This window comes from Microtus ochrogaster, linkage group LG2 (assembly GCF_000317375.1).
Source record: "Microtus ochrogaster isolate Prairie Vole_2 linkage group LG2, MicOch1.0, whole genome shotgun sequence".
NCBI lineage: Eukaryota > Metazoa > Chordata > Mammalia > Rodentia > Cricetidae > Microtus > Microtus ochrogaster.
In genome coordinates this window covers 21,739,583-21,764,259 of record NC_022028.1, presented here as the reverse complement: position 1 = coordinate 21,764,259, position 24,677 = coordinate 21,739,583, and the positions used below count along the sequence as shown (strand labels likewise).

The following is a 24,677-nucleotide window of genomic DNA, read 5'->3' as shown; positions in this document are numbered from 1 at the left end:
TGTGTGTGTGTGTGTGTGTGTGTGTGTGTGTGTGGAAGTGTGGAAGTGTGCATGTCACAACACACATGTAGAAGTCAGATGGCAACTTATGGGAGTCTCTTCTCTTCTTCCTCACGTGGGTTCTGTGGATTAAACTCTGGTCATCAGACAGAGGGGTGAGCATCTACCTTCCAGACCGTCTCCAAACCCCCAGGGTCTTGTCTTCGTGTTGTTTTCAGTTCTAAGTTGTGGAGTTCCTGGCAGCCATCTGAGCCTAGCACATCACAGGACTTGGGCAGTTATCTGATGAGTGAGTGGAATGAGTAGAACCAGTACATCGCCTGCCTGCCACAGACATCCTTGGATAGCTGCTCTGATCCTTTCGTGTCCTCCAGCTGTGCAGGTAGAGGTGTTGGCCAAGCTCTGGCTGTGCTGTTTTGTCCCCCAAGGTCAGGGTTGTGGGCCCAGCTGGACTGCGGGGACAGTCACTCATACTGTGCTCCAGCTTGGCTGCCATCTAACTCATCTCCCATGCCCTCTGAAGCTCTGCATCCCTTACCTGTCCAGCCATTATCTCCAAGTTCTGTTGTATCATGGGCTGCCAAAAGCTCAGGAGAGTGGAGACCTGGAACTCACTCAACACCATACTGGCATGAGACCTGTCTAAAGTTCCCAGGGGATCATGGTGGTAGCTGGGGCTGAGAAACTCCAGATTCTGAGGGACCAACCTCTTAGAGGGACAGAGTGACCAGACAATGAGTGAGGGTTTCTTTTTAACTTCAGATTCTTCACCCAAATACTTTCTGTGATTTGACGTTGTTAGGGACTTCTGTTTTCCTTTGTTCAGGCGGGGTCTCCTGTATACCAGGCTGGCCGTGAACTCACTGTGTAGCCAAGAATGGCTGCACTGCTGACCTTTCTGCTGTCACCTCCATGTTGACATTATGGGCATGCACTGCCACACCCAGTTTATATGGTGCCAGGGTGAACCCAGGGCTTCATGAAGCACTCTATCAGTTGAGCTGTATCCCCAGGCTGTAGACGCTCTTTGTCGTCGCCATCGCCGTCGTCGTCATCATCATCATCATCATCATCATCATCATCACATTTTTAAATTAGTTTGTAAAGTAGTAGGTTTCCATGTGGCTTTCCATATGTTTTCCTCATCCCTCCGCCCACATCTTCTCTCCTGTCTCCCCCCACCCATCCCAACTTAAACCTTTCTACACCAGTAGTCCCCACGGGCAGCTTCCCACCACCCAGCTGTCTTTACCTGAAATAATTACACGGAAACTGTATTCTTTTAAACACTGCCTGGCCCATTAGTTCCAGCCTCTTATTGGCTAGCTCTTACATATTGACGTAACCTGTTTCTAATAATCTGTGTAGTCCACGAGGTGGCTTACCAGGGAAGACCTTAACCTGTGGCTGTGTCGGGAGTGAAAATCATGGCGACTGCCCTGACTCAGCTTCTTTCTCCCAGCATTCTGTTCTGTCTACTCCGCCTACCTAATTTTCTGTCCTATCAGAGGCCAAGCAGTTTCTTTATTACTTAACCAATGAAACAACAGATAGAAAGATGACCCTCCTCCATCACCCCACTTCTATTTTTATATGTGTTCTATGTCTTCTCCTCCCCTTCATGATCCCTTTCTAGTTTGCTGGCCTCTAGAGACATTCATTTCAGATAAACACAGAAAATTCAAAACCCAAAGCTAAGATCCACATACAAGAGAGAGAACATGTCACATTTGTCTTTCAGAACCTGGGCCATTTAGTTTTTTAAAAATATTTTCTGACTCCATTTCCCTGCAGTTATTATTATTCTTTAGAGCTGAATACAATTCCATGTGTTTATGAACCTCATTTTCATTACCCATTCATCAGCCGACAGACTGTTTCTTATTCCTGGCTATCTGAACAGAGACACACTGAACGTGGATGCTCATGTATCTCTGTGGTATGCTGAGTCCTTTGGTGTATGTCCAGGAGTGGCATAGTTAGTTAATCGTACAGTAGTTCTATTTTTAGCCTTTTGTTAAACCTCCACACTGATTTCCATAGTGGCTACACCAATTTATACTCCCACAAAGTTCTCCTTTCCCCACAACCGTGCCTGTGCTGCTTGTCACTTGTTTTCTTTTGGGGTAGGGGGGTTGTCTATGTGGCTGTCCTGGAACTCGCCCTATAGACCAGGCTGGCCTTGAACTCAGAAATCTGCTTGCTTCTGCCTCCCAAGTGCTGGGAAGTAAGGTCAGCACTACAGGCCCCTGGTAACTTGTTTTCTTGATGATAGACATTCTGACTGGGGTGAGATGGACTCTCGGTGTCCTTTTAGTTTGAGTTTTGCTGATGGCTAAAGATGTTGAACACCCTTTAAGATGTTTATTGACCATTTGTACTTCTTCCTTTGTGAGCTCTCTGTTCAGTTCCATGGCCCCTGTTTCTAATGGGGTTGTCTTGTTTTTTTGCTGGTTTTTTGCATATTCCTTTGTCAGATGTGTATCTGGCACACACAGAATGGGTTTTTACCCATTCTGCAGACTTCCTCTTCTCATGATTGACAGATTTCCTTTGCTGTACAAATGCTATTTAATTTCATGACAAATTTCATTTGTCCATTGTTGGCCATATTTACTGAGCAGCTAGCATTCTCTGAAAGCCTTTATTGAAGTGCATATCTTGAAGTGTTTTCCCTGCTTTTTCTTTAGTAGTTTGAGAGTTTTGGGGTCTTACATTAAAGTCTTCAATCCTTTTGGAGTTGGGTTTTGTTTGGGGGGAGAGATAGCGATCTAGTTTCATTCTTCTATGTGTAAATATTCAGTTTATTTGAGCACAAATGAGTATTTTGTCAAAAAAGCAGGTGGTTGTACCTACACAAGTTTCTATCTGGACTTCTTTTCTGTTCCGTTGATGTACATCCCTATGCAATAAATATGAAGTTTTTCTATTTCTGTGAAGACTGGTATTGGATTTTAATGTGCTTGCATTGAATCTGTAAATTACTTTTGGTAGGACAGCATCTTCTAGCTTCTTCCTACGTCTTCTTCAGGTGTTCTGAAGTTTCCATTGCAGAGGTCTCTCGCTTCCTTGGTCAGATTTATTCCAGGGTGGGGTGGGGGTGGACTGTGGGCCGTCTGAGCGGCACTGACACTGCTGCCCTGCTGTCTTCCCCAGCTTGTTTCCGGCTAGTCTCGAAGTGGGCTACTGATTCCTGGGTGTGCACTTTGCACTCTGCCACTTCGCTGAAAGTGCTGATGATTACAGTTCTAAAAGATTCTCTGTCTCTGAGATAAGAGTCTCACTGTGTAACCCTGGCTGGTCTGAAGCAAGAGATACAGACCATGTTGACTTCAGACTTAGAGTCACCTATCTCTGCTGAAAGTAAGGACATGTGCCACCACTCTGGGGATATGGTCTCTTCTAAAATCATATCTACAAGTGAGAATACTTGGATTTCATCCCTTCCTACTTATATTTCTTCTGTTCGTTTCTCTCCACTTGCTACTCTTGTTTGAGTTCCTGCCCTGACTTCTCTCAGTGCTGGATTGAAACCTGGCCGTGTAAGCCAAATACACCCTTTCCTCTTCTAAATTAGAGTGAGTTCTAGGACAGCCAAGGCTACACAGAGAAAAGCCTGTCTCAAAAAAACAAAACAAAAGAAAACAAAATCAAGCAGCATCCAGGTTTAGTAGCACATAACCTCTGGGTCCAACACTTGGGAGGCAGAAGCAGGTAGGACTTTGAGTTGGAGGCCAGCCTGGTCTACATAGCAAGTTCCAGGTCAGCCAAGGCTATATAGTGAGAATAAAATGACATAATTTTTTAGTTAAATGAGTAGAACTGGAGCTCATCATGTTGAATTAAGCCAGACTCAGAAAGACAAATATGTTCTCTCACAGATCTAGTGTGTGTATGTTTAACACATGATATACATGTATGTGTTAGGTTTTTCTTAAGATGAACCTCTCCGAAGATGCAAATAATTTCAATCAGACCGAATTAAACTGAATTAAAAGATGCCCATGTTTAATGCAATGCTCCCGGGTGACCCAGGGAAAGCATGGAGAGGGGAAGAGAGGAAAGGGCAGTCCACGCGAAACCTAGAGATCACATGTTTATTCTCTGGGGGCAGTTTAAATAGCCTGCGGGAGTGGTCTTGACCTCCCCTGGGGAGAGGGTTACCATTTGGCAAGTTTTCTCGGAGGTAGGGTTTAGACTAAGGCAACTTCCCAGGGGAGGGGGCTTGAAATGGAGTTTCCTGCCCAGTATTCCAAAGATGGATGCCAAGGGGCTGGGATGAGGCTCCCCCAACTAAATATTCCAGACCTTTTGTATAAAGGGGTGTTAGGGAGCTGGAGTGATGCTTCCGACCAAACAGTATGGAAATATTGTAGCTTGCACAATGAATGTATGCTTATTAAGAAAGAAAGAGGAAAATTCCTAGAGCTGAGATGTGATAGCTGGGCTATAGTTGTCTTCTTGGACCCTGAGATGACCTTGATCTTGAGAGCAGAACAAGGAGCAGTGCAGGCCGACCACAGGTACAGTCAGGCCTCGGCTCCAGCTGTCGTCTGCACTGCCCCAGACTCCTTTATCACCATAGAAACATAGACTTGATGGTTCTTTAAGCATAGCTGGTTTTGTTTAGCTTTTGTATGTTTTCTTTCTCGCCAGTATGAGTGCTTCTGTGGTCTGGCACTGTACAGTCTGAATGGTGGGGGCCTTGAATACTCTGGTGTTAGGTGACACCAGGCAGTGGTGTGTGTTACAGAGGACAGAGGACAGGAGAGGTGACCTGGGGACGCCATCATCTATGCTGTACGCAGAGCCATGAATAAACAGGCCAGAGGCCCACAGAGATGCCAGGGAGGCATGCAGGATGGATCACATGGTAGGGAGGTTGGTAGGGATAGCAGAGAGAAGGGCTCTGCTCAGATGAGTGAGAAGAGAGCATAATACACAAATGCAAAATGAACTGGGAACTGAGACAGGATTGCCGCGAGTTCAAGGCCAGCCTAGAGTACGCTGTAACGTCCTATCTCAGAGAGAGAGAGACAGGATTGCCACGAGTTCAAGGCCAGCCTAGAGTACACTGTAACGTCCTATCTCAGAGAGAGAGAGTGGAAGAGAGATTTCAAAGGAACAAGTTCAAGACTAACAAAAGGGGAGAAACGGCAAGAACAGCAGGATTTATGGAGGGCGCTGGGAGAGGCAATGTCAGTACTAGGGAGAATGGCTGCCTGTGCCCCGAGCTGACGCTGTGGTTGGGGTGATGAAATGTACATGGGTTTAAAATATGAACTCAAACCCTGGGAATGTAGCTCAGTGGTAGAGCATGTGCTTAGCATGTGCAAGAGCCTGGGTCCCTCCAGGAGCACAAAAAGAAAAACTAAAGTCCTGATTGGCTAGAGGAGTTTCCTTTATCCCTTTGATGACAGGGTCACCTCCCAAGAGCAGTGACTTCCCTTTGCCTTTTATTTCTGGGCGCTCTTCTGCCTCAATGCCCTTGTCTCCATCCCACAGCCACACACCCATTCCCGTGTTTCTAAAATCCATCATGACTTCAGGTCTCTTTGAGCCTATTCTGTCACTGTAACTCATCCTGGACACTTCCTGCATGCCACTTGGGCCACCTAGTGTCTCACTCCCCATTCAGTTTCCATTAGTTCTTGATGCTCTGGCCTCCAGGATCACTTACAACAGCTCCTACTCCGTGTTCGGTCAACAGTGGCTGAGGGAATGAACATTTTCACTGACTAAAGCAAGTCACACTGAAACTAGTTTAAATGTAAGCACTAAAGTGCGGAGGGAAGTTAAGTGATGGGAGCTGGAATGGGAAGTGAGACAGTTCCCCGGCTTCCCCACACTCCCTGGGAAGTGTTTCTTTTTTTTTTTTTTAAAGAGAGTCTGTTTCTTCCCCTTCCTGGGGCCTCCTTTCCTCCTTAGGTATATGGGACTTCAGAAAATTAGGGCCCAGGCTGAGTTAGATGGTGTTGCTCAGTAGACACCCGACCTGGGGTGAGGTGACAGGCACAAGAGCCAGGGTGCCCGCTTCACTGTTGGCATACCTGTGCTGACCCAAGATGAGTGATGGAGGCCTAGAAAGGGGGTTGGGAGCCAGGCTCGGAATGGCTGGCGCTGGCCAAGTGGCTGCAAGAGTGCTTAGGACACGTGTGGTTTTCTCATTCCGTGTCACCAGTGCCGGGAGCACAGCCTTGAAAAAACAGCTTCTTCCGTGACACAGATGGAAAAGTCACTTTTATTTTAGGCCAGATACCGTTTTTCCTTTTAAAGCGTCTGTTCCATCCCAGGAGAGCCACTCAGAGGGCCGCCTCCAGCCCCAGGCTCTGGCACAGCCCAGCTGCCCACGCTGGCACTGAAAAGCCCCCGTGCCCGAGGACTGCTCTGGAGTCACCTAAAATGACTGTCTTGTGTGTGGAGAAACTTCGATAGGAAGACAGCCTGGAGGCTTCGAGTCTGGATTTTCTTATGTGTCAGCCTCCAGAAATCCCTCATTTGGGACAGAGAGCTGAGGAAAAGCTGAGCGCATGGCCTACTTAGGAAGCCTTAATTATGGGCTCTGGGTGGTATTTTCCTGTCTCCAAGAACCAACTTCCAGGGCTGTTGATGGGGACTGATTTATCCCCACATCTGGGCCCCCTTCCTTTGAAACTGCGCGACACCTCAGGTCTGGTGGCACTGTGTTGGAGAAAGAAGAGGTGTGACACCAACGTCCATGCTCAGCCCTGCTGTCCTCAGAGGGGTTTTCAAGCCCTGAGCACCTGTGTGGGCTGAGGTGGGGCAGGACACGTCCCCTTGGGGCTCTGAGGGCCTGGCAGGATGTTCCAGCCCAGCCGGGCCTCGCCCTAGGTCCATTCTCTTCCCCTCTCTGGAAAGTTCACGCTCCCTCCCACGTGTGCGTGCATGTACGTGCAGAGGCCCCCAGAGGCCCAGGTAAACAGAGCTCTGGCTCAGGGACTCGCATTGTGTTTTGGAGTCTTTATGCTTTTCAGCTCATTTGTGAGGAGGTCGAGGGCTGTCATTACTGCTCTCTGACTTGTTAGGTTGCCGAGAGGGAGGAAAACAACAACAGGAGTCTCATTACTTACTTGGTTAGTCCCGACCCATATACATTTCTAAGGAGAGAGACACCCTACTCCTGCTGAAGCAGTGGCCCTGGCTAGCTTTCAAAGACCCTGTGCCCGGCCAGGTGCTGTCTGTCAGCGAGGCAGATGGTGTGACCTGCTGAGCCTTCACAAGTTTAGGGAACAGCCCTGCACGGTTCTTGTGGAAGGAGGCGCCCCTTTTCTAGGCCTGAAGACGCTGCCATTTCCTTTCCCCTTTGCTGTGACCCATCTTCCTTCTGGTCCCACCATACTCTTTCCTGTTAATCTGCTTTTGTCATGGCTGTACCTCTTGGGGGGGGCTTCCCTCACTTTACCTGTGGCATGCCTCACTTGCCCGCTGCAACCAGCTCCCCCACCCCTAGGCAGGTTCGATTCCACTTCACCTTTGGGTTTTGTTTTATTTTATATTTCATGACATTTTTCTTTATTTGCATGTGTATTCAGTTGATGGGCATGCTTGTCACGGCTCAGGTGTGGAGAGCAGAGGACAGCTTGTGCGCAGTGACTCCTTCCACTAAATGGGTCTCGGGGATCAAACTCGGGCTCAGACTTAGCCGCAGACATCTTTCCCTGTGGAGCCTCCTTGCCTGCTCTCTTGAGTCTGCTTATTTAAGACAGTCTTGTTTGTAGACCAGGCTGGGCTGGAAACTTGAGTGATCTTCCTGCCTCTGCCTCCAAATTCAGTCTACAGGCACCCACCGGCACCCCTGGCCACGCTCTGTACCTTTTCCCTGCCTTGGATTTCTGCAGGGACACCCTGGGCCTTTGCTTATCTACCTGGCTTCTCTCCCTCTTGGACGAGTGCTCCCAGAGGACAGAGGATGAAGCACTCCCCCCCCCCCTTTCCATCTCAGGTGGGACACTCACCCTCCTGGTGCTACTCAAATGTCTTCGCCCAGCCTCCAAGGTCTGGATTCAACATCTGAGAACACCTGTGGCTTTCCACTGCCTCCTCACCTTGTGACTGTTCACAGCTTCCGTTGTGCCTGTGAACTGCTTAGTCATGCTGTGTGGAGTCTCTGTTCATTCATTCATTCATTCATTCATTCATTCATTCAGTTTCTTCCAGTCTGGCTGCTCCTAGGCCCTGGAAATAAATGCAGATATGGCCCTTCCTCTGCAGTAATTCTATTTTTAATTATTTTTATTTTTGAGAGATGGCCTCATTTCTGTAGCCAAGACTGACCTGAGAGTCACAGCAATCCTCCTGCCTCCTCCACTCAAGTGCTAGGTTTACAGAAATGAACTAGCATTCCTGTAATTTGTATACTGTTTGAGGAGAGGCCACTAGAAGCAAGTAAACTAAAGATAAGATAATACAGAGAAATGCTAACAGGTCAGAGACAGAACCTAGGCCTCCCAGTGAGGGTGTGAGGGGCCAAGGGGCGGAAAGGCCTGTGGGCTGGGTGACTGCCCTGTGGCATCGGCCAGTCATCGGTTTTTTATTGTTGTTTTTTGAACAAAGTCCTTAAATGGTCTGACAGGGAAGAAACCCTAAGGATACAGTTTTTCCCCCTTTGTTGATGTGGCCTGAAAGGGAGGCAAGCTTTGCTCCTGGCCTGGCCAGGACAGTGGCCCAGGAAGCCCCCAGAGGTCTCAGCAGCAGTGGGTACGAAATCACATCATTCGTTTGTGGCAGGGAGCAGGGAGACGCAAGCAGCTGTGTCTCACTTGGCTATGAGTAGCTGAGCCCAGCTGCCACCTGGTGTGAACGGACGGTCAGGCATGGCCAGCCTCTGGCCTGTGTGCTTCTGTGCAGCTCATACCTGGAGGAAGACCAGATCAGCTCCTGTAGTACATGAGCACCTGTTACTTCACTTGTGTGGCCAATGTTCCCACGGCCACCAAGATGTGGAGAAACTAGTGGGCCGGAGCTGGGGACTGCGTCAGGGGAAGTGTTACCCACCTCTTCTCCCCAGTCTTAACTCTGCCTCCTTTGTCTCAACAGATGAAGACATGCATTTGTGGTGCCCCTCGCTGCAAGAGGTCAAGCAGGTGTTTCACAGCTTGGGAGCCTTCAACCCTGCCCTGTATCCACAGGGGCCCTACCAGCACCGCACAAGGTGTGTAGCTCTCCTCCCGCACTGCCGCCTTCTCTCTGGTTTTCTAGTGACTTTAGCATACAGGATAGGAACTGCTGCACACAGACTGCCTGTGGGAGCAAGTGTCAGTCAGCAAACAGTGTGGCCTTCTGGGCTTAGAGCTCAGACAACCAGGCTGGAAGAGTTCTGCTCCTTACTCAGACCCTGCCTCCCTCCACTGGTGGATCCCAGACTTCTCAGTCCAAATTACGCCTCCCCCTGGCAGACTCCAGTCTCTCTTCAGATCTGTTTGACTAACGTGTACAGCGGCTCCTGGCCAGCCAATCCCAGCTTTCTATCATTGTTGGGCTGGGAGAGGGTGTGTGTTTGGGTGTTTTGAGGTAGGGTCTCATACCTTTCAGGCAGGCCTCAGACTCTCTGTTTAGTTCAGGAGATTAAACCCAGGCTTCCTGAATGCTAGCCAAGCACTGTGCCAACTGAGCTACACCCCGAACATTGTTTTTAAAGATAGAGTCTTCCTCTTCAGGCCTAACTGGACTAGAATTTTTTATGTGTACAGGGCTGGCCTTGAATTCAAGGCTGCTTTCCTGTCTCTGCCTCCTAGAGTGCTGGGATTACAGGTCCACACCAGTGTGTCTGGCATAAAATGGAAACCCCTTGAATATCCTTTAGTCCCAGACTGCAGAGACAGGCAGATTTTTGTGAGTTCATGGCCAGTCTGATCTACACAAGGAGGTCTAGACCAGACAGAGCTACACAGTATGACTGTCTCAAAAATACCATTCGTATCTAAAATAAACTTCATTGCAGAAAAAAAAAGAAAGAAAAGAAAAAGAAAAAGAAAAAGAAGAAAGGAAAACTCCCTCTGCCAAGGGCCTCCTACCAGCTAGACAAACGACCAGCTGAGCTATATCCCCAGCACCAAGCACTATTTTGCATACAGTTTCCACTAGGTTCTATTTTGCATGATTCCATTTTGTGCCTATACTGGGCTTGGTGCTGGTGGTGGACAGTGAAACTAATTGTGTGAGCACATCCCTGCCCTCTAAGGACAGAGCCACACACACTAATCAATGACTGTTGTTGGGAGGGTGATGACCAGATAGAGGCTATACAAGTGTTGTGTGTTAAATTGTTCTCCAACTCACAGCACATCCCAACTCCCTTGAGAACTCTTTGAGATATCCCCACCCCGCATCCGGCAGCAGTCCCTCCACCCAGGCAGAGCTGGGACCCTTTCTTTAGCTGCCGGATGTTCCTCTGCAAGAAAGCGGGTGATTTCTTAAGAACCTGTTCCACGACTGTGTTTAGTAATTGTCTGCCAAGCCCAGCCACACTTGGCTCTGCTATAAATACCCCACGCATGTGCCAGCCTGCCACGCTTCTGCCCCTTTCCCTTCTGGAGTGCAGCGCTCCATATCGGGTGTAATCCGCCTCTTGCTGCTTTCTATCACACCCCACTGTGTCTTGGATGAGTGGGGGATTCGAATTACACTCGGGAAAAGCAAAGCATGCCTGAGAGCCTGGGGTGGAGGGGATCAAGAAGCCACTTGTGACACACAGAGCCCACCTGGGAGATTGCTCTTCCCAGAAGCCTCCAATCATCTGTGCACGCAAACGTTAGCGCACAGACTCGAGCTTGGCCAGGGACAGTGAAGACCCAAATTGGAAGAGGGGAGTTGATGTGCCACATGGTCTCACTCCTAGGCATGCCTTTCTTCTTCTTCTTTTTTTTATATATGCTTTAAACATTTATTTAGAAAATTTCACTTTCATTAACATTAAAAGCATATAATTTCTACTTGATTCATTGTGTTCTGACTTTGAATAAAGATGGCATGGTTTAGTTTTCTTAAGACTAAAGACATCTTATTAAATATTTTCATAGGAAAGAAAAACAGTTTGCAATCCAGTGTCTAGGATCTGCATACCAATGTTAAGATCAATCTTTACAGGTCATGTGTGCTCTGTCTAGACACACAGCTCTAGGCATGCCTTTCAACCCCCCCTCCTTTAATGGGCCCCGGACATTGACATAACCATTAACCCTCTTGCCCAGGGAGGATTCAGAGTGGGCCTGGAGGACCCATCAATGGCCACCAGAGCATTTTTCTTGCTTGTGGCTTGTAAGAGCAGACCTGAGTCCCTGCCAAGCCCCTGAGACTGGAGATTTTTCTGCATCCATTGATTCTTCTTCCTTCCTCTTCCCTGGAGCAGGTGGGTGCTGAAGATGGATGCTCAGGGCTGTTTCTTGGGTTGCTGTAAAGTGGCTGCTACATTTGAGAGCCCTCCAGATACCATCATGGAGCTGAAAAACAACTCCTGCAAAGTATTTGGGAAGCATCCAGATAGTTCCATCACCCCTTCACCAAGGGCACAACATCTTGAGGAACAGACAAGACAAATACTAGAGCAGGCCACCTCTATCCCATGGTCCTGTCCGTCCTGGTTCTTGGCTACTCTTAGATGCTGGCATTGTGCCGTTTGCTCACTCTGGGTTTTTCTTATCCTTATTCTACCCACGTGACTACCTATGGCTCTTTGTGGGCCACCTCTGGTGGTATCCCCAGAGTCTTCATAACAGCTCAGGCTGAAATAAGGACTGAAAGGCCTCTGCACACAGTGCACGACTGGCTGTCCCTCTAGTTGCTGTGCGAAAGCCATGTTTTGTGCTGTTTGTTCCTAACCTCAGGTTTCTGCCACCATCTCTCTTCTGAAATGTGCATCACGATTTCCTGACAGGGCTGGAGAGCCGGCTCTGTTGGTAAAGCACTTGCTGTGGGAGCATGAGGGCCTGAGTTTGGGTTCCCAGAACAACGGGAAGTGAGGCACGCTCTGGGAGAGAGGGACAAAAGATGGCAGGAGCTTGCTGGTCAGCCAGTCTAGCTGAAACGGTGAGACCCAGGTTCAGTGAGGTGGCTCGGCTGTCACGAGCTTTCCTGACTAGAAAGCAAGGAAGGAATGATGAGAGGAGGCCATGGACTGTCTCCCAATGCATTCACACAAGTGCACGCTCATGCACACACACGCGCACACACGCGCGCACACTCCTCCACCCCTGCAGGCAAGGTACGCAACTCAGACACACACAGACTTCCTCTTAGAAAGGCGCAGCCCTTTGGCAGCTGCACCATGCAAATCACAGGTCCAGAAAGTGGGAGGATTTGGGGAATGGCAGGGCAGAAGAGAGGCCAGGGTGTGAAGATAGATCAGCATCAGGAGTTAGAGCTTTTCAGCATATTTGCGAGGGGCTGGGCCCACACTGCCGCAAAGGCTGGGCTGTCTCCTCTGCCCTGGGAACAGCAGGAAGGCTCTTAGGAAGCTGTGATCCTTAGCGCTGCCTCTTGACCACAAAGCTGTCAGTGTGTTTGACAGAAACCACCTAAGGGAGGAGGGCAGATGTCTGCAAGCTCACCATTTCAGGGGGTTCTGTCTGGGGTGAGCTGTCTTCACTGCTTTCATGGCAAGGTGTAGGGCCTGGTGGAGGACCTGCTCAGCCATGGAGGGGACACCTGTGCCCTTGAAAATCACGCCCCCGTGGGTGCTTCCTGCAGCCACACCTCATCTGTTAACAGTCCACCCCACTAGGAGCTCACTAGTTCATGAACCTTCAACATAGGACCCTTTGGGGCATTTCTTATCCAAACTCTAACAAAAGGCCAGCCAAAGGGATTGCCTGGATATGGGTCTGCCCCTTCAAGAGCATTCTAGTGCTGTTTTCTGGAGTCAGGAGTCTGGCCCACTTGGTTCTCAGATGGGACACCCTCTTCAGACACCAGCAGGTACAATAATGACAACACCCCAGAAGAACATCCTGTCCCGCACTGGGGTAGTGGTAACTACCTTCAGTAGTGTGATTGGATCCAGGAGTAATGCGCATACATACACACACCTCATGGGTTCAGAGAGAACTGCTTCTCATTTAAGGAGATAGCAACTAACTCCAGTTTGTACAAACTGCTTAATGCTACATTGTAATGAGTCTCTGTCCTGCCAGCCAACTCCCAAATAACAATAAGGAGACATTATTAATTATGAAAGCTTGGCCTTAGCTTAGGCTTGTTTTTAACCTGTACTTATAATTTAAATTAACCCATTTCTGCTCATCAGTGTTCTGTCATAAACTGCCCATCCTGCTGCTTCTGTGTCTCCTGGCGTCTCTTGTACCTATATTCATCTACTTCCATTCACTGCCTATACCTCCTGCCTAGCTACTGGCCGTTTAGCTTTTTATTACACCGATCTCAGCAATACACCTTCATACGGTGTACAAATATCCCACAACATTACCCCCACCTTTTTTTTCAAGACAGGGTTTCTCTGCAGCTTTGGAGCCTATCCTAGAACTCACTCTGTAGAGCAGGCTGGCCTTGAACTCACAGAGATCCGCCTGCCTTTGCCTCCTGAGTGCTGGGATTAAAGGCACGTGCCACCACTGCCTGACGCATTTCCCCCTTTTTGTCTAAATAAAAAAGGTTTTAACTCTAGCATAGTAAGACTACATACAATACAAACAATTATCAGGTAAGAATTATACTTACAATATCCAGTCCATATGTATTTGGGAAGGTCAGAGAAAGTACTCTGTTATCTATCCTAACTTAGTGAGTCCAAAGTTTTATACCTAAACCACTTTCTATCATAACTTGTATTACCATTTTAAAAATATCTTTTTAGACCTTCAAACATCTTGCATAAACAACTTAGGCTTTTATGTTTTTCAACCTTATAAATTTTCTATCTCTTATGTAAGTTTTTTTCTGAATTTGGTAACAAGAAAAAACGTAACTATAACAATCTCGTCTTCAACTCCATCAGAGAACTGAGAAGGATATAGTATTACTTAAGTAAACAGAAGTGCAGAGCAAACAAAACTATAGAAATGCCAGAGACAGCTGCTGCCTGAACAGTCGCCCAAGGTTCTTCTGCAGTGTTGGGGCATCCATCTTTGGCCTGTAGACCTAGACTATCTGACAAACTTTTTTGTGAAGATTTTTGGTTTTTCAAGACAGGCTTTCTCTGTGTAACAGCTCTGGCTGCTCTGGAACTCACTCTGTAGGCCAATCTGGCCTCAAACTCACAGAGATCCACCTGCCTCTGCCTCCCAAGTGCTGGGATTAAAAGTGTGTGCCACCACCACCCAGAAGAAGTAGGAACTTTTGAAGACTGCTCTACCTTGTCTTGGAAAAGTGTGGCAGTGGCCTTCTTTTGTGTTCTGTTTGTTCAATTTGGATATCATAATATCAGCAGTCAAAGCAAGGGCAGGTTTTTTTTTTTCCCAGTGACTAATTTAGCCACAGTAAAAACAAACTCCATATGTAGGTTCTTTGATGCCCAGCTTTTTTTTTTTTTTTTTGAGGTAAATTGGTATTAGTCTAAAACAGTGTGGCTGAGACTCAGACTCCAGGCCGTTAAGGGAGGCAATGAGTGCTCATCCGTGATTGGAGAAGAAGCTGTCTGTGGAGCTCACTCCTCAACTGCTGAGTTCAGGCTGCAAGAATGGGAACTGATGGGCCTTAAATTCTTGGTTCCCCCTGGCCTGACTAGGTGAAGGCATGGGAATCAGCCAATGCTACATCTCCAATAGCACTCACAGGATATCATTCCAGGGTAAAGTCCTTGCCTAGCATGCAGGAGGCCCTGGTCATTACACAGCACTGCCAGCTATGTAAATAAATCACACTCACAATAGCAGTTAGAGATGCCAGCAGTGGGGAAGGGCCCTCGTGACTTTGCTGTCCAGAAAGAGAAGGGCTGGGAAGTATCTGGCACTCACAAGAGAAGGTAGCTCTACTCGAGAAGTCTGGCATCCCTTCCCAAGGAGGAGAGGGCTTTGTCACAGCCACACTTCGTTTCCTCAGACAGTTCTAAAAAGATATGTCGCCAGCTCACACGTTCTTTGCTCCTTCTCCCTTGGCAGCGTCACACTGTCTGGAAGCCTGCTTCTCTGTAGCAGCGCATGGCTGCCCGAGTCTTTGTGCACATCTGAAAACATGCCCACCCATGCTTGCATCCAGTGCCTGCTCCCAGGCTGGTACGAACCAAGACACCCACTCACATGTTGGCGTGGGCCCAGTATACACCCAGATGTGCAAACTCCAGCCTCACCCATTCTCTGGTCCTAATAAATGCTAAAGAACCCAAAGAAAGGTTGAGCACAGCTTCAGCTTCCCCACCACTGACTTTGGCTGCTTGGCACCAACTTCCCAGGATGTAGGCCACAGATCCCTTGCCCCTCTAATACACCCAGGGCCAAAAAGTGAAGATAAATGAAACTTGCTGAAGCTGCATAGTGATGCCTGGCAGTGCCCAGGGCCAGAGCAACCATGCTAGAGCCTGAAACTACAACAGCATCAATGTCACCCTCAGCATCTGCAGGTGTTGAGGGCCCACTGCGTGAAGCCCTGGGTTTGAGTTCCAGCTCCACACAACACTCAGGAGGAAGAGGATCAGAAGCTCACTATCATCCTTGGCTACATAGTGAGCTTGAGACACACCTGGAGTAGCTGAGACCCTTGTCTCAAAATACAGTGGGAAAGTGAATGAGATGGCAGAGGGGTTACCTGAAACCTACTTACCTGACCTGAAGTGGCTAATGTACATTTGGCTTGAAATCTGGAAGAGAATAATTGAGTGATCCAGGACGTGTGCAGGGCTCCCCACTCATGCCACCCCATCTTTGCTGGGAGAAGCTCTGCACTGCCTGTGTGTGACTCTGGGCTAACCTCAGCTGGTGCTTGAGTAGATCCGCCCCATCAGTGGAGGGCCTGGCCACACTGGGCTTGTTCACAGATAACTTATTAGATGCAACGTAACTCCAGCCTTTGGTGGGGTTGTGCAGGGATTAGCTTTGTTCTGATTTTTGTCTCACTCACTGAACCTGCTTGTGAGTTACCATGTAGTGGGTAGCATTACTGAACAGGCTAAGATGGGTTTTGTAGGAGATCGTTAGGGGGATCAGAGGTCCCAGAATGCTGAAGCCGGAGACCTCTGAATGCTGCCACCCAGTGACCACCGCTCAGTGGTGTTCTCTCCCCCACGCTCTTGTGTAGTCCCCACCCACACCAAGTCAGGGTGGCCTGTGTGGCTGTTAGAAATCAGCAGGAACAATGGAATGTCATCTTAAGATCAGGTCTGAAAGGCACAGATGTCGTAAGTGTACTTCCCTCCAACTCTGGGGGAGGAATCCAGACACCATGCTGAGAAGCCCCATGGGGCAAGGGACCAGGAACTTCCCAATCCAGGGTTGCAAGGGTAAATTGAGACAGGTTCCCAGCTTGGGCAATCCTGACATGAAGGTAGTTCCACCCAGCATCTTGAACGTGACCCACAGAAGCACCCCCAGCTGCCTGCCCCTGGATCAGAATCTCAGTGGCATAATAAATGTTTTTTTTTTATGTTTGTTTGTGTTTTATGTGTTGCTGTTTTGTTGTTTTCAAGATAGATTTCTCTGTGTAGCCCTAACTGCCTTGGAACTCACTTTGTAGACCAGGCTGGCTTAGAATACATAGAGATTAGCCTGACTCTGCCTCCCTAGTGCTGGGATTAAAGGTGTGCACCACCACTGACCAACCATAATAAATGTTTTTAAGCCTCTCCTTGGGGGAGGGAAAGGTCTCTCCTAGCCATGATGCTGGGACACACAGTGACAGTAGCCTTGGACAGTGGGGCCTCTGTGCGTTCTCTGCTCCACTGGCTCTGCCTCTTTCTCCTGGTTTACCTCCTTGATTACCCCCCATCATGTAGACTGATAACTGTCTCTGCTTTATATCAGAGTGCTTGAGAGTGAGGCCAGCCTGGGCTGGCAGGAGACACAGGACCCTCCCCAGGAAGTAGCCTTGGACATTAAGCTGAGCTACATCTACAAGGTGAGCCAAACTTTCCTTTCCGGCCTCTCCACCAAGTGTTGGGGTGCAACCCAGCCCTACTCAGCAGTTTAGCTGGGCAGCATCATCAGGTGCCTGCAGTGAACCAGCTCAGCACCACTGTAGGCTCCGTGGTGGCCCCAGTACCCATGCTACTGAAAGCCTGCAATCCGCCTGTGACTGCCAGCATGGCCAAAGAAGTGTACAGAGAAGGTTCCCCACTGGTCACCAGGGAACAGGTCCCACAGTCCCTTCTCTCACTCTGAGTCCCTCCTCATTCCTCACTGTTTCCTGTTGGCCATTCCCTCATTCCATGTACCCCTGCCCCATCCTGGTTCTCTCTCCTTTCAGTTCCTGATCCTGTGTTTCCTAGTCCAGCCGAGGTCCTACACGGACACCAACATTTTGAGCCTGATGGAGCTGCTGTGTCGCGCAGGCCTGGATGTGGGCTTGCGCCTGCTGCCCAAGACTGACCTCCAGCAACTCCTGCTCCTACTGCTGGAAAACATCCAAGAGTGGCCGGGAAAGGTACCACAGCCTGGTCCCTGAACTGTCCTGCCCCTAGCGTACCCTACATGGGGAGGGCACCACTTGCAGCTTTTTCAGGGGTCTGTGGCCTCGTGAGTCCCTTTGCTCCCCTGAGTTCACTGGGCAGCAGGGCAGAGGTGAAGGCAGCCTTCCCCCCCACCCCCGAGCCCACAGGGTGCCTCTGTCCCCACAGCTCCAGGCACTGTGCTGCTCCCTCAGCTGGGTCTCCGACCACCACCACAACCTCCTGGCGCTTGTGCAGTTCTTTCTGGACGTGACTCCCCGTGGCAGGTGGGTGCTTCTCAACAGCACTGTCTCCTCCCCTGATGCTCATCCCCAAAAGGTTCTTCGAGGACCTAGAATCTTCCCCAGCAGCCCCAACAAACAAATATTTGCAAACTCTCAGAGGAAGAACTAAAAATAGAATTCACTAGTGAGTTCTTTACAAATGAAAAAGCCTAATTTTCTTAACATGATCTTATTAGCACAACACTGTCTTATGCAATTACCCTCTGCCTGCAGTGCCCGCCTACTTTCTTTGGGGCTCCCTCCCTGCCTTTTCTTGCTGGGTGACATCAGCTGCTCGCCCCTCTCTCCTCTTCTCGCCGCCCACTCCACTCTTAATTCATCGCCATTTTATTCTCTCCCTGCAGTTCTCTGCCAGAGATTATCTTACTGTTTATTTCCCTTCCTGGACTCCCTCTTCCCTCCAAATCACCTCCAGAGCAGGTGCCTTGTCAGGATCCCTGCCATATCGCCCCAAATCTCAGCCTGTGCCTGGCAGCCTGTCCGTGTTTTGTAAAATTCTTTTGGAATGATGAATGAGTGGAGCAGACAGACTCAGCCCAGGAGATCAGACCTGTTGGCTGGACTCGGCCTTGTCTCCTCTCATCTCTGCATTCCTTCTGCTCCCTGCTCACAGCCACACGGAGTGCCCTGCCTGTGTCCCTATCGGCACTTGACAATCGTCCTCTGTGGGTGTCCCTGTGACCTCCCAAGAGTCAGTCCTTTGGGACTTGAGGCCACCTCACAGCCCAGGCCCATCCGGCCGACGTCCTTGACTGACTTGGCGGGTCAGCCACAGCCGCAGCCTCACTGGTTCAGCTTCAGGCTCTTCACTGACTCTGCCCAGACTTGACAGGGAGACTCTCTCCATACCCCAGGATGCCCCTGTCCACTCAGCCCAGACCTCTGGGATTTCTGCCATCCCCCATAGCACATCTGCTCCGGAGAGCAGGGAAAGGATACTCCTAGAGGCTGCTCCCTTTCTCGCCTTTCATACTTAAACCTGGATTTGCGGCCTTCAGAATTCTAAATCCTTTCTTTTGGTTGCGTCTCAGTGTCAGCTTCATGACAGCCATTGCTCTGTCTGGGTCATTTTAAAGCAATCACCTCCCCACCCCCGCCAACAAACCTCATCACACCCCATGATACCTGGAAGGTAGCAGAGGCAGCCTTAGCTGTTCCTCTCAGCCTGACAGACACCAGCAAAAAAACAGATGGAGCGGTCGCTAATACCGCTAAGCAGTTATGAAAATGAATGCCCTCCACATACTCATTAACGCTGCATATTCTCAGTTTCAACTTTAAGTTGCAGTCAATCTGATGAGCAGAAAATGTCAACCCATGTTTTTAATTTTCACTCCCTGATCGCCAGTGGAATTGAGCCACTCCTCCCCTCTGTTGGCTGCTTGTGGTCCCTTACTGTGCATTTCCTTCTGGGCTTCCTTACCCATCTATCAGGCAACTTATCTTCTTAACTACATTGATTTACAAGTTACTTTTCCTATATGTTACAATGTGTTTTCTCCTAAGGTTGTAAATTGTCCTTTTTGGAAAGTTGTTTTGTAATTTATTAAAATTTAGTTTTGTTTGGTGGTGGTGATACACACCTTTAATTCCAGCACTTAGGAAGTAGAGGCAAGCAGATCTCTATGAGTTTAAAGTCAGCCTGGTCAACAAAGTGAATTCTAGGACAGCCAAGACAGAGGGACCCTGTCTTGAAAAGCAAAAGAAAACCAAACAAATTTAGTTTTATTTTATGTGTGTTTTTGCCTGCATGTGTGTCTCTGCACCACATTTGTGCCTGGTGCCCAAGGAAGCCAGAAGAGGGTGTTTGATCCCATGGAACTGGAGTTACAAAGAGTTGTGAGCTGTCATTTGAGTACTGGGAATCAAAGCCAAGTCCTCTGCAAGAACAGCAAGTGTTCTTTACCTCTGAGCCATCTCTCCAGCCCTGTTTTTAGTTTTTGTTACATTTACTTATTTTGTGTACCTGTGTACACACGTGTGCTGCAGCACGTGTGTCAGACAGAGGAGAGTTTATGAGAGGCAGCTCTCTCCCTTTCCCATATGGGACCGGGGGTCAAATTCAGGTCATCAGGCTTGGCAGCAGGCACCTTTACCCAGCGATCATCTTTCTAGGCCGTTTTTAGAAATTGGTTGTTGTTGTCATTTTGTTCTTTGAGACAGGATCTTGCAGTGTAGCCCAGGCTGGCGTAGAACTTGCCTTAGCCTCCTGAGTGCTGGCTGATATGGCAAGTATGGACTACCATGCCCAGCCCATAAATAACTTAGAGCTGCAGGAAATAGGTGTGGACAGTACAGAACCCTGCCTGGGTTACTGTATGACGTAATCTTTGCATCTTGACTAGGTAGGCCTTGCCTAAAACCACACACACACACACACACACACACACACACACACACACACACACACACACACACACACAGAGAGAAGAGCTATTCTCAGCCAGGCGGTGGTGACGCACACCATTAATCCCAGCACTCAGGAGGCAGAGGCGGGCAGATCTCTATGAGTTTGACGCCAATCTGGTCTATAAAGCAAGTTCCAGGACAGCCAGAGCTGTTGCACAGAGAAACTCTGTCTCAAAAAACCAAAAGGAGGAGGAGGAGCTATTTTCTTTTTTTTCAGTACTGACTTTAGTAAATTCCTTTTCTGTACTTTGTTCCTAGTATCTCTTAATTCCACCCAGAATCTGCTTTTCCTATGGAATTCCCCTACCCCTGAAAAAGAGTGTGGATGCAATGCCAATTTGTTATATTAATAATCCATCATTTCTCAATAGACTTGAAGGTATTGTCATATCCCAAATCCATGCCTGTGCTCATTCTTCCCACACTGATGTGGGGAGCCGGCATCTTTGCAGCTTCCCCGTGTGTTCCTAGGCCCCTGACAAGTGCTCTCGAATGGCTGGGAGTGCAGTGGAGCATCCTTCACCTTATTTCAGACGGACGTGTCTAGGCCATAAGTTTTGCCGGCAAGAGGGCTCCTCATTTGGATGAGTGTTGTTTGTTTAGATTAGCTGGCCGCGGTGGCAGACCTGTAATCCCAGCTCTCAAGAAGCTAAGGCAAGAAGATCTTGAGTTCAAGGTAAACCCAGCCTACTTAGTGCAATCTTGCCCCTCCCCCACCCGCAGACACACCCTAAATAAGGCAGGCACAGTGGCCTATAACCTGAGTGCTGGAGAGCCTGAGGCAGATAACTGTTGAATTGGAAAGGTAGCTTGGACTACAGGATGAATTCCAGGCCAATCTAAACTTTAGTGTGAGGCTGTGTCATGAGGAGAGGAGATGGAAGGAAGAGAGGACAGGAAGGGACAGAAGTGAGGAAAGGAGAGGGACGGTTCAACAGGTGAAGTCCTGTTATATAGTCATGAGACCCTAACCTGAGTTTGGATGCCACACCCATGTAAAAATCAGACATGGCCACACATAATAGCTGTAGTCTCAACACTGGGAGGCTGAAACAAAGGCAGGAAGGTCTCAGGCCTTTGCCCAGTCAACCTAGCTAGCCCAACTGTCAAGCTCCGGATTTAGAGACTGTCCTGGTTAGGTTTTTGTCCACTTGACACAGGCTAGAGTCACCTTGGAAGAGGAACCTCAAATGAGAAAATGCCCGCATCAGATTGACCTGGGGAGCACTTTCTTCATTTATGGCTTATGCGGGTGCACCCAGTGCACTGTGGGTAGTGCCACCCCAGCACAGGTGGCCTTGGATGGAGAGAAAGCAGGCCCGTAAGCCATCTCCTCCTTGGGCTCTGCTTTATTCTTGCCTCCAAGTTTCCACCTGAGGTCAAGTCACGATGGCCCTTCATGATGTACTAGGATTTGGAAGCTGAAACAAACCTTTTCCTCCCCTAGCTGCTTTTGGTCATGGTCTTTATCACAACAATAGAAACCTAACTAGAGCCAGGTGGTCCTAGCACTTGGGAAGCAGAGGTAGGCGGATCTCAGTGAGTTTGAAGCCAGCCTGGTCTACAAAGAGATTTCCAGGTCAGCCAAGACTGTTACATAGAGAAAAACCAAAAAATAAAAAAAATTAAAAATAAAATAAACCTAGCTAGAACAGAGAGCTTTTCTCAAAATATAAGGCAAAGAGGCAAAGAATGATTGAGGAAGATATCCAGAGTTGATCTCTGGACACCAATTGCATACATACACAATTATAGTAATAATTTTTAAAAGAAATTTTATTTTTTTTTTCTAAATAAAGCATTCAGATAGTACCAAGTTTAGGTCGTGCCAAGGAGTGAGTAGGAATGGCATGTCCCAGACACATGCCACCCGCCTGCCATCTCCAGTCTCCGTGCCTGTGTGTGCACAGGCTCCCTGCAGGTTCTTTTCTCCTCGAGGTATGTTTTGGCAAGCCTTCCAAACTGGCTCATAAAGAGCTTCTAATTCTCCTTCCCATCTTGCCGTGGGTCTTTAGTTAGAGCTGCAGCAATGGTGGTGACACAGGAGCTTGCTGGCGGCCTGGCTCTGCCCTTGCTGGGGGCAGCCCCGCTGGGCTCAGTGCCCAGACTGACCCCAGGAGGAAGCTGTCACACTCTGAGTCTACTTGATTGGTTAAGTACAAAGCAAGAACTCCCGCTGGCTTCCACTCCCACGGATTTGCGCTTTCAGCACTCCAGCCGTGATCCACACCACAGTGTGAGGAAGCTGCTGCCTTACCCATGAAAACAGATGGCAAAGAAGCCACCTGCAGTGGGACCAATGGAAGGGGTGGGGGTTCTTGAAGGGACATCAGCACGGGGAAGGTGACCCCACTTGGATGGCACTGGATCCTGCCTTCAGCGAAGGTCTCTAGCGTATGCTCATGTGCAGAGCCAAACCTCGCTGCCACTGGAAGGAGCCCCGTCAGAATGATGAAGGCAGCCAAGGGCTGCACGTCTCTGCTGAACACTAATGTCACCTGGCTCCAGAGCCCGCCTCCTTTGCTGTCTGTGACTGTTTATTAAACATCCCAGGCATGCTGCTGCACTGTGGCCTTTGGAGGAAAGAGAGAGATGATGAGACCCACTTAGACTGCCTGCTCCAGTGGAGGTGTGGGTGAAGGCTTACTAAACATGTCACAAAACCCAGACCAGCCCACAGCTGAAAGAGCCCTCTTGCCTGTGTTGACAAGATTTGAAGAGACAGGCTCAGCTCTCGGGTTCCCAGTGTGCATGTTTGCTTCATGCCTCCTCAGGAAGGCTGTGTGGCAGGATGGAGTTGACTTAAAATGTACACGCTGGGGCTGGAGCAATGGCTCAGGAGTTAAGAGTTCAGATATTCTTGCTGAGGACCTGACTTCAGTTCCCAGAGCCCACATCACGAGCACCTGGAAGTCCAGCTCCAGGAGCGTTTGTCGCTGTGCGCTACCCCAGACACAGACACACACACATACACACAAACATGCAGACTTGGCTAGCCAGTGGAGGCTCGTGATCATAATCCCAGCACTGGGGAAGCAGTGACAGGCAGTTTGAGGCCAAACTGGTCTACAGAGTGAGTACCAGGCCAGCCAGGACTATATAGTGAGATCCTGCCTCAAAAAAAAAAAAAAACAGCAACAACAACAAAAAAAAAAACAAGAATGAGTAGACCTGGAGGCCTGGAAGATGGCCAAGTTGGTAGAATACTTGCCCTGTAAACATGATGGTTTGTGGGGGGAGGTATTAGAAGAAAGGGTCGTGAAACAATCAGTGCTAACTGGGGAAGAACAGGCTATAATGATATACAACTTTAGGTAAACTGAGGGTGAGAGAACTAGTCTATATAATCCCAGCATGTGGGAAGCTGAGGCAGAAGTTCAAGGCCACCAGGACTACATGAGACCCTGTCTCACAAAGCCAAGCAAAAAAAGACTGTGTGTGGTGTCAAAGCCTTGTAATTCTAGTTTTTGCAAAGTACAGTTGGAGGATAGAGTTCTGGGCTAGCCTTTGCTACCTAGTGAGTTTGAAGCAAGACCTTGTCTCAAGCAAGCAAACTACTGAAACAGAAATCTACATCTACGTAAAATGCTGTGGCAGCGTTGCCAAAGGGGACAAATCTCAAGGTATTGAGATAAGCATGAGCAGCTTTGTCTTTTGGGTTCGTCTCTTCCAAATGTGATGGCCTTCCTGTTTTTGCTTTTGCTTCCAAAGCCTGGTTTACAGAATCAGTTTCTTATCTCTTCATTTTATTTACACTTATTTATAGTGTGTGTGTGTGTGTGTGTGTACACGCATGTGCACAAGAACAACTTGAGTCCCTTCATCTGTGGGCTCTGGGGATCAACTCAAACCCATGTCTTTAATCCCAACACTGGGGAGGCAGAGGCAGGTGGGTCTCTGTGAGCATCCTCTTTGACTACCTGGAGATGCCCACTCTCAATCATAGTAGGCTCCGCCTACCTGTCCCCACGTTAGAGACCCTCCTCTACTCAAGCTGTCCAGATGAGCCCCTCCTGGGGCACTCTGGGACCTTACTTGGCTTTTTGTTTTGTTTTTTTCTCTGCAGCTGAAATGTGGTGGTACCTTTGTTAACTGTCCCCTCTTCCTATGAGTGGCGGCAACCTGCCGGGAGAGCTGTCTTGTCTCCTCAGCCCTTAAAGGGATCAGAATGTGAAAAATCTTCTGTAAATACTGGAAATAAGTGAATGCCATTTGTTTTTCTTATCTTTGCTCTGGTGCTATGTCTTTTTGTATGGTTGGTTATTCATTTATTGTTAAGGAGTCCTCAAATTTGGCGATTCTTCCTGTGTTGGTGAAATCCCTTCACTGTGTGTCCCTCGACTGGAGGGAATATGCCTTTGTCCCAACTCCCAAGAGTTAGATCCAAAGGGCTGTGGTGGTGCACACCTTTAATC

The 24,677-nt window shown here is 48.7% G+C and overlaps 1 protein-coding gene across 1 annotated transcript in view; it reads left to right on the top strand.

Annotated features, from left to right (window-relative positions):
- The window catches only part of Fam178b (family with sequence similarity 178 member B), a 97,311-nt gene that overhangs the window by 39,733 nt on the left and 32,901 nt on the right, over positions 1 to 24,677 (top strand). The window contains exons 7-10 of the mRNA XM_026785778.1: positions 9,058 to 9,172; positions 16,926 to 17,019; positions 17,368 to 17,544; positions 17,738 to 17,835. Coding sequence (XP_026641579.1) covers positions 9,058 to 9,172; positions 16,926 to 17,019; positions 17,368 to 17,544; positions 17,738 to 17,835 — 484 coding nt within the window. The remainder of the gene's footprint in view (positions 1 to 9,057; positions 9,173 to 16,925; positions 17,020 to 17,367; positions 17,545 to 17,737; positions 17,836 to 24,677) is intronic.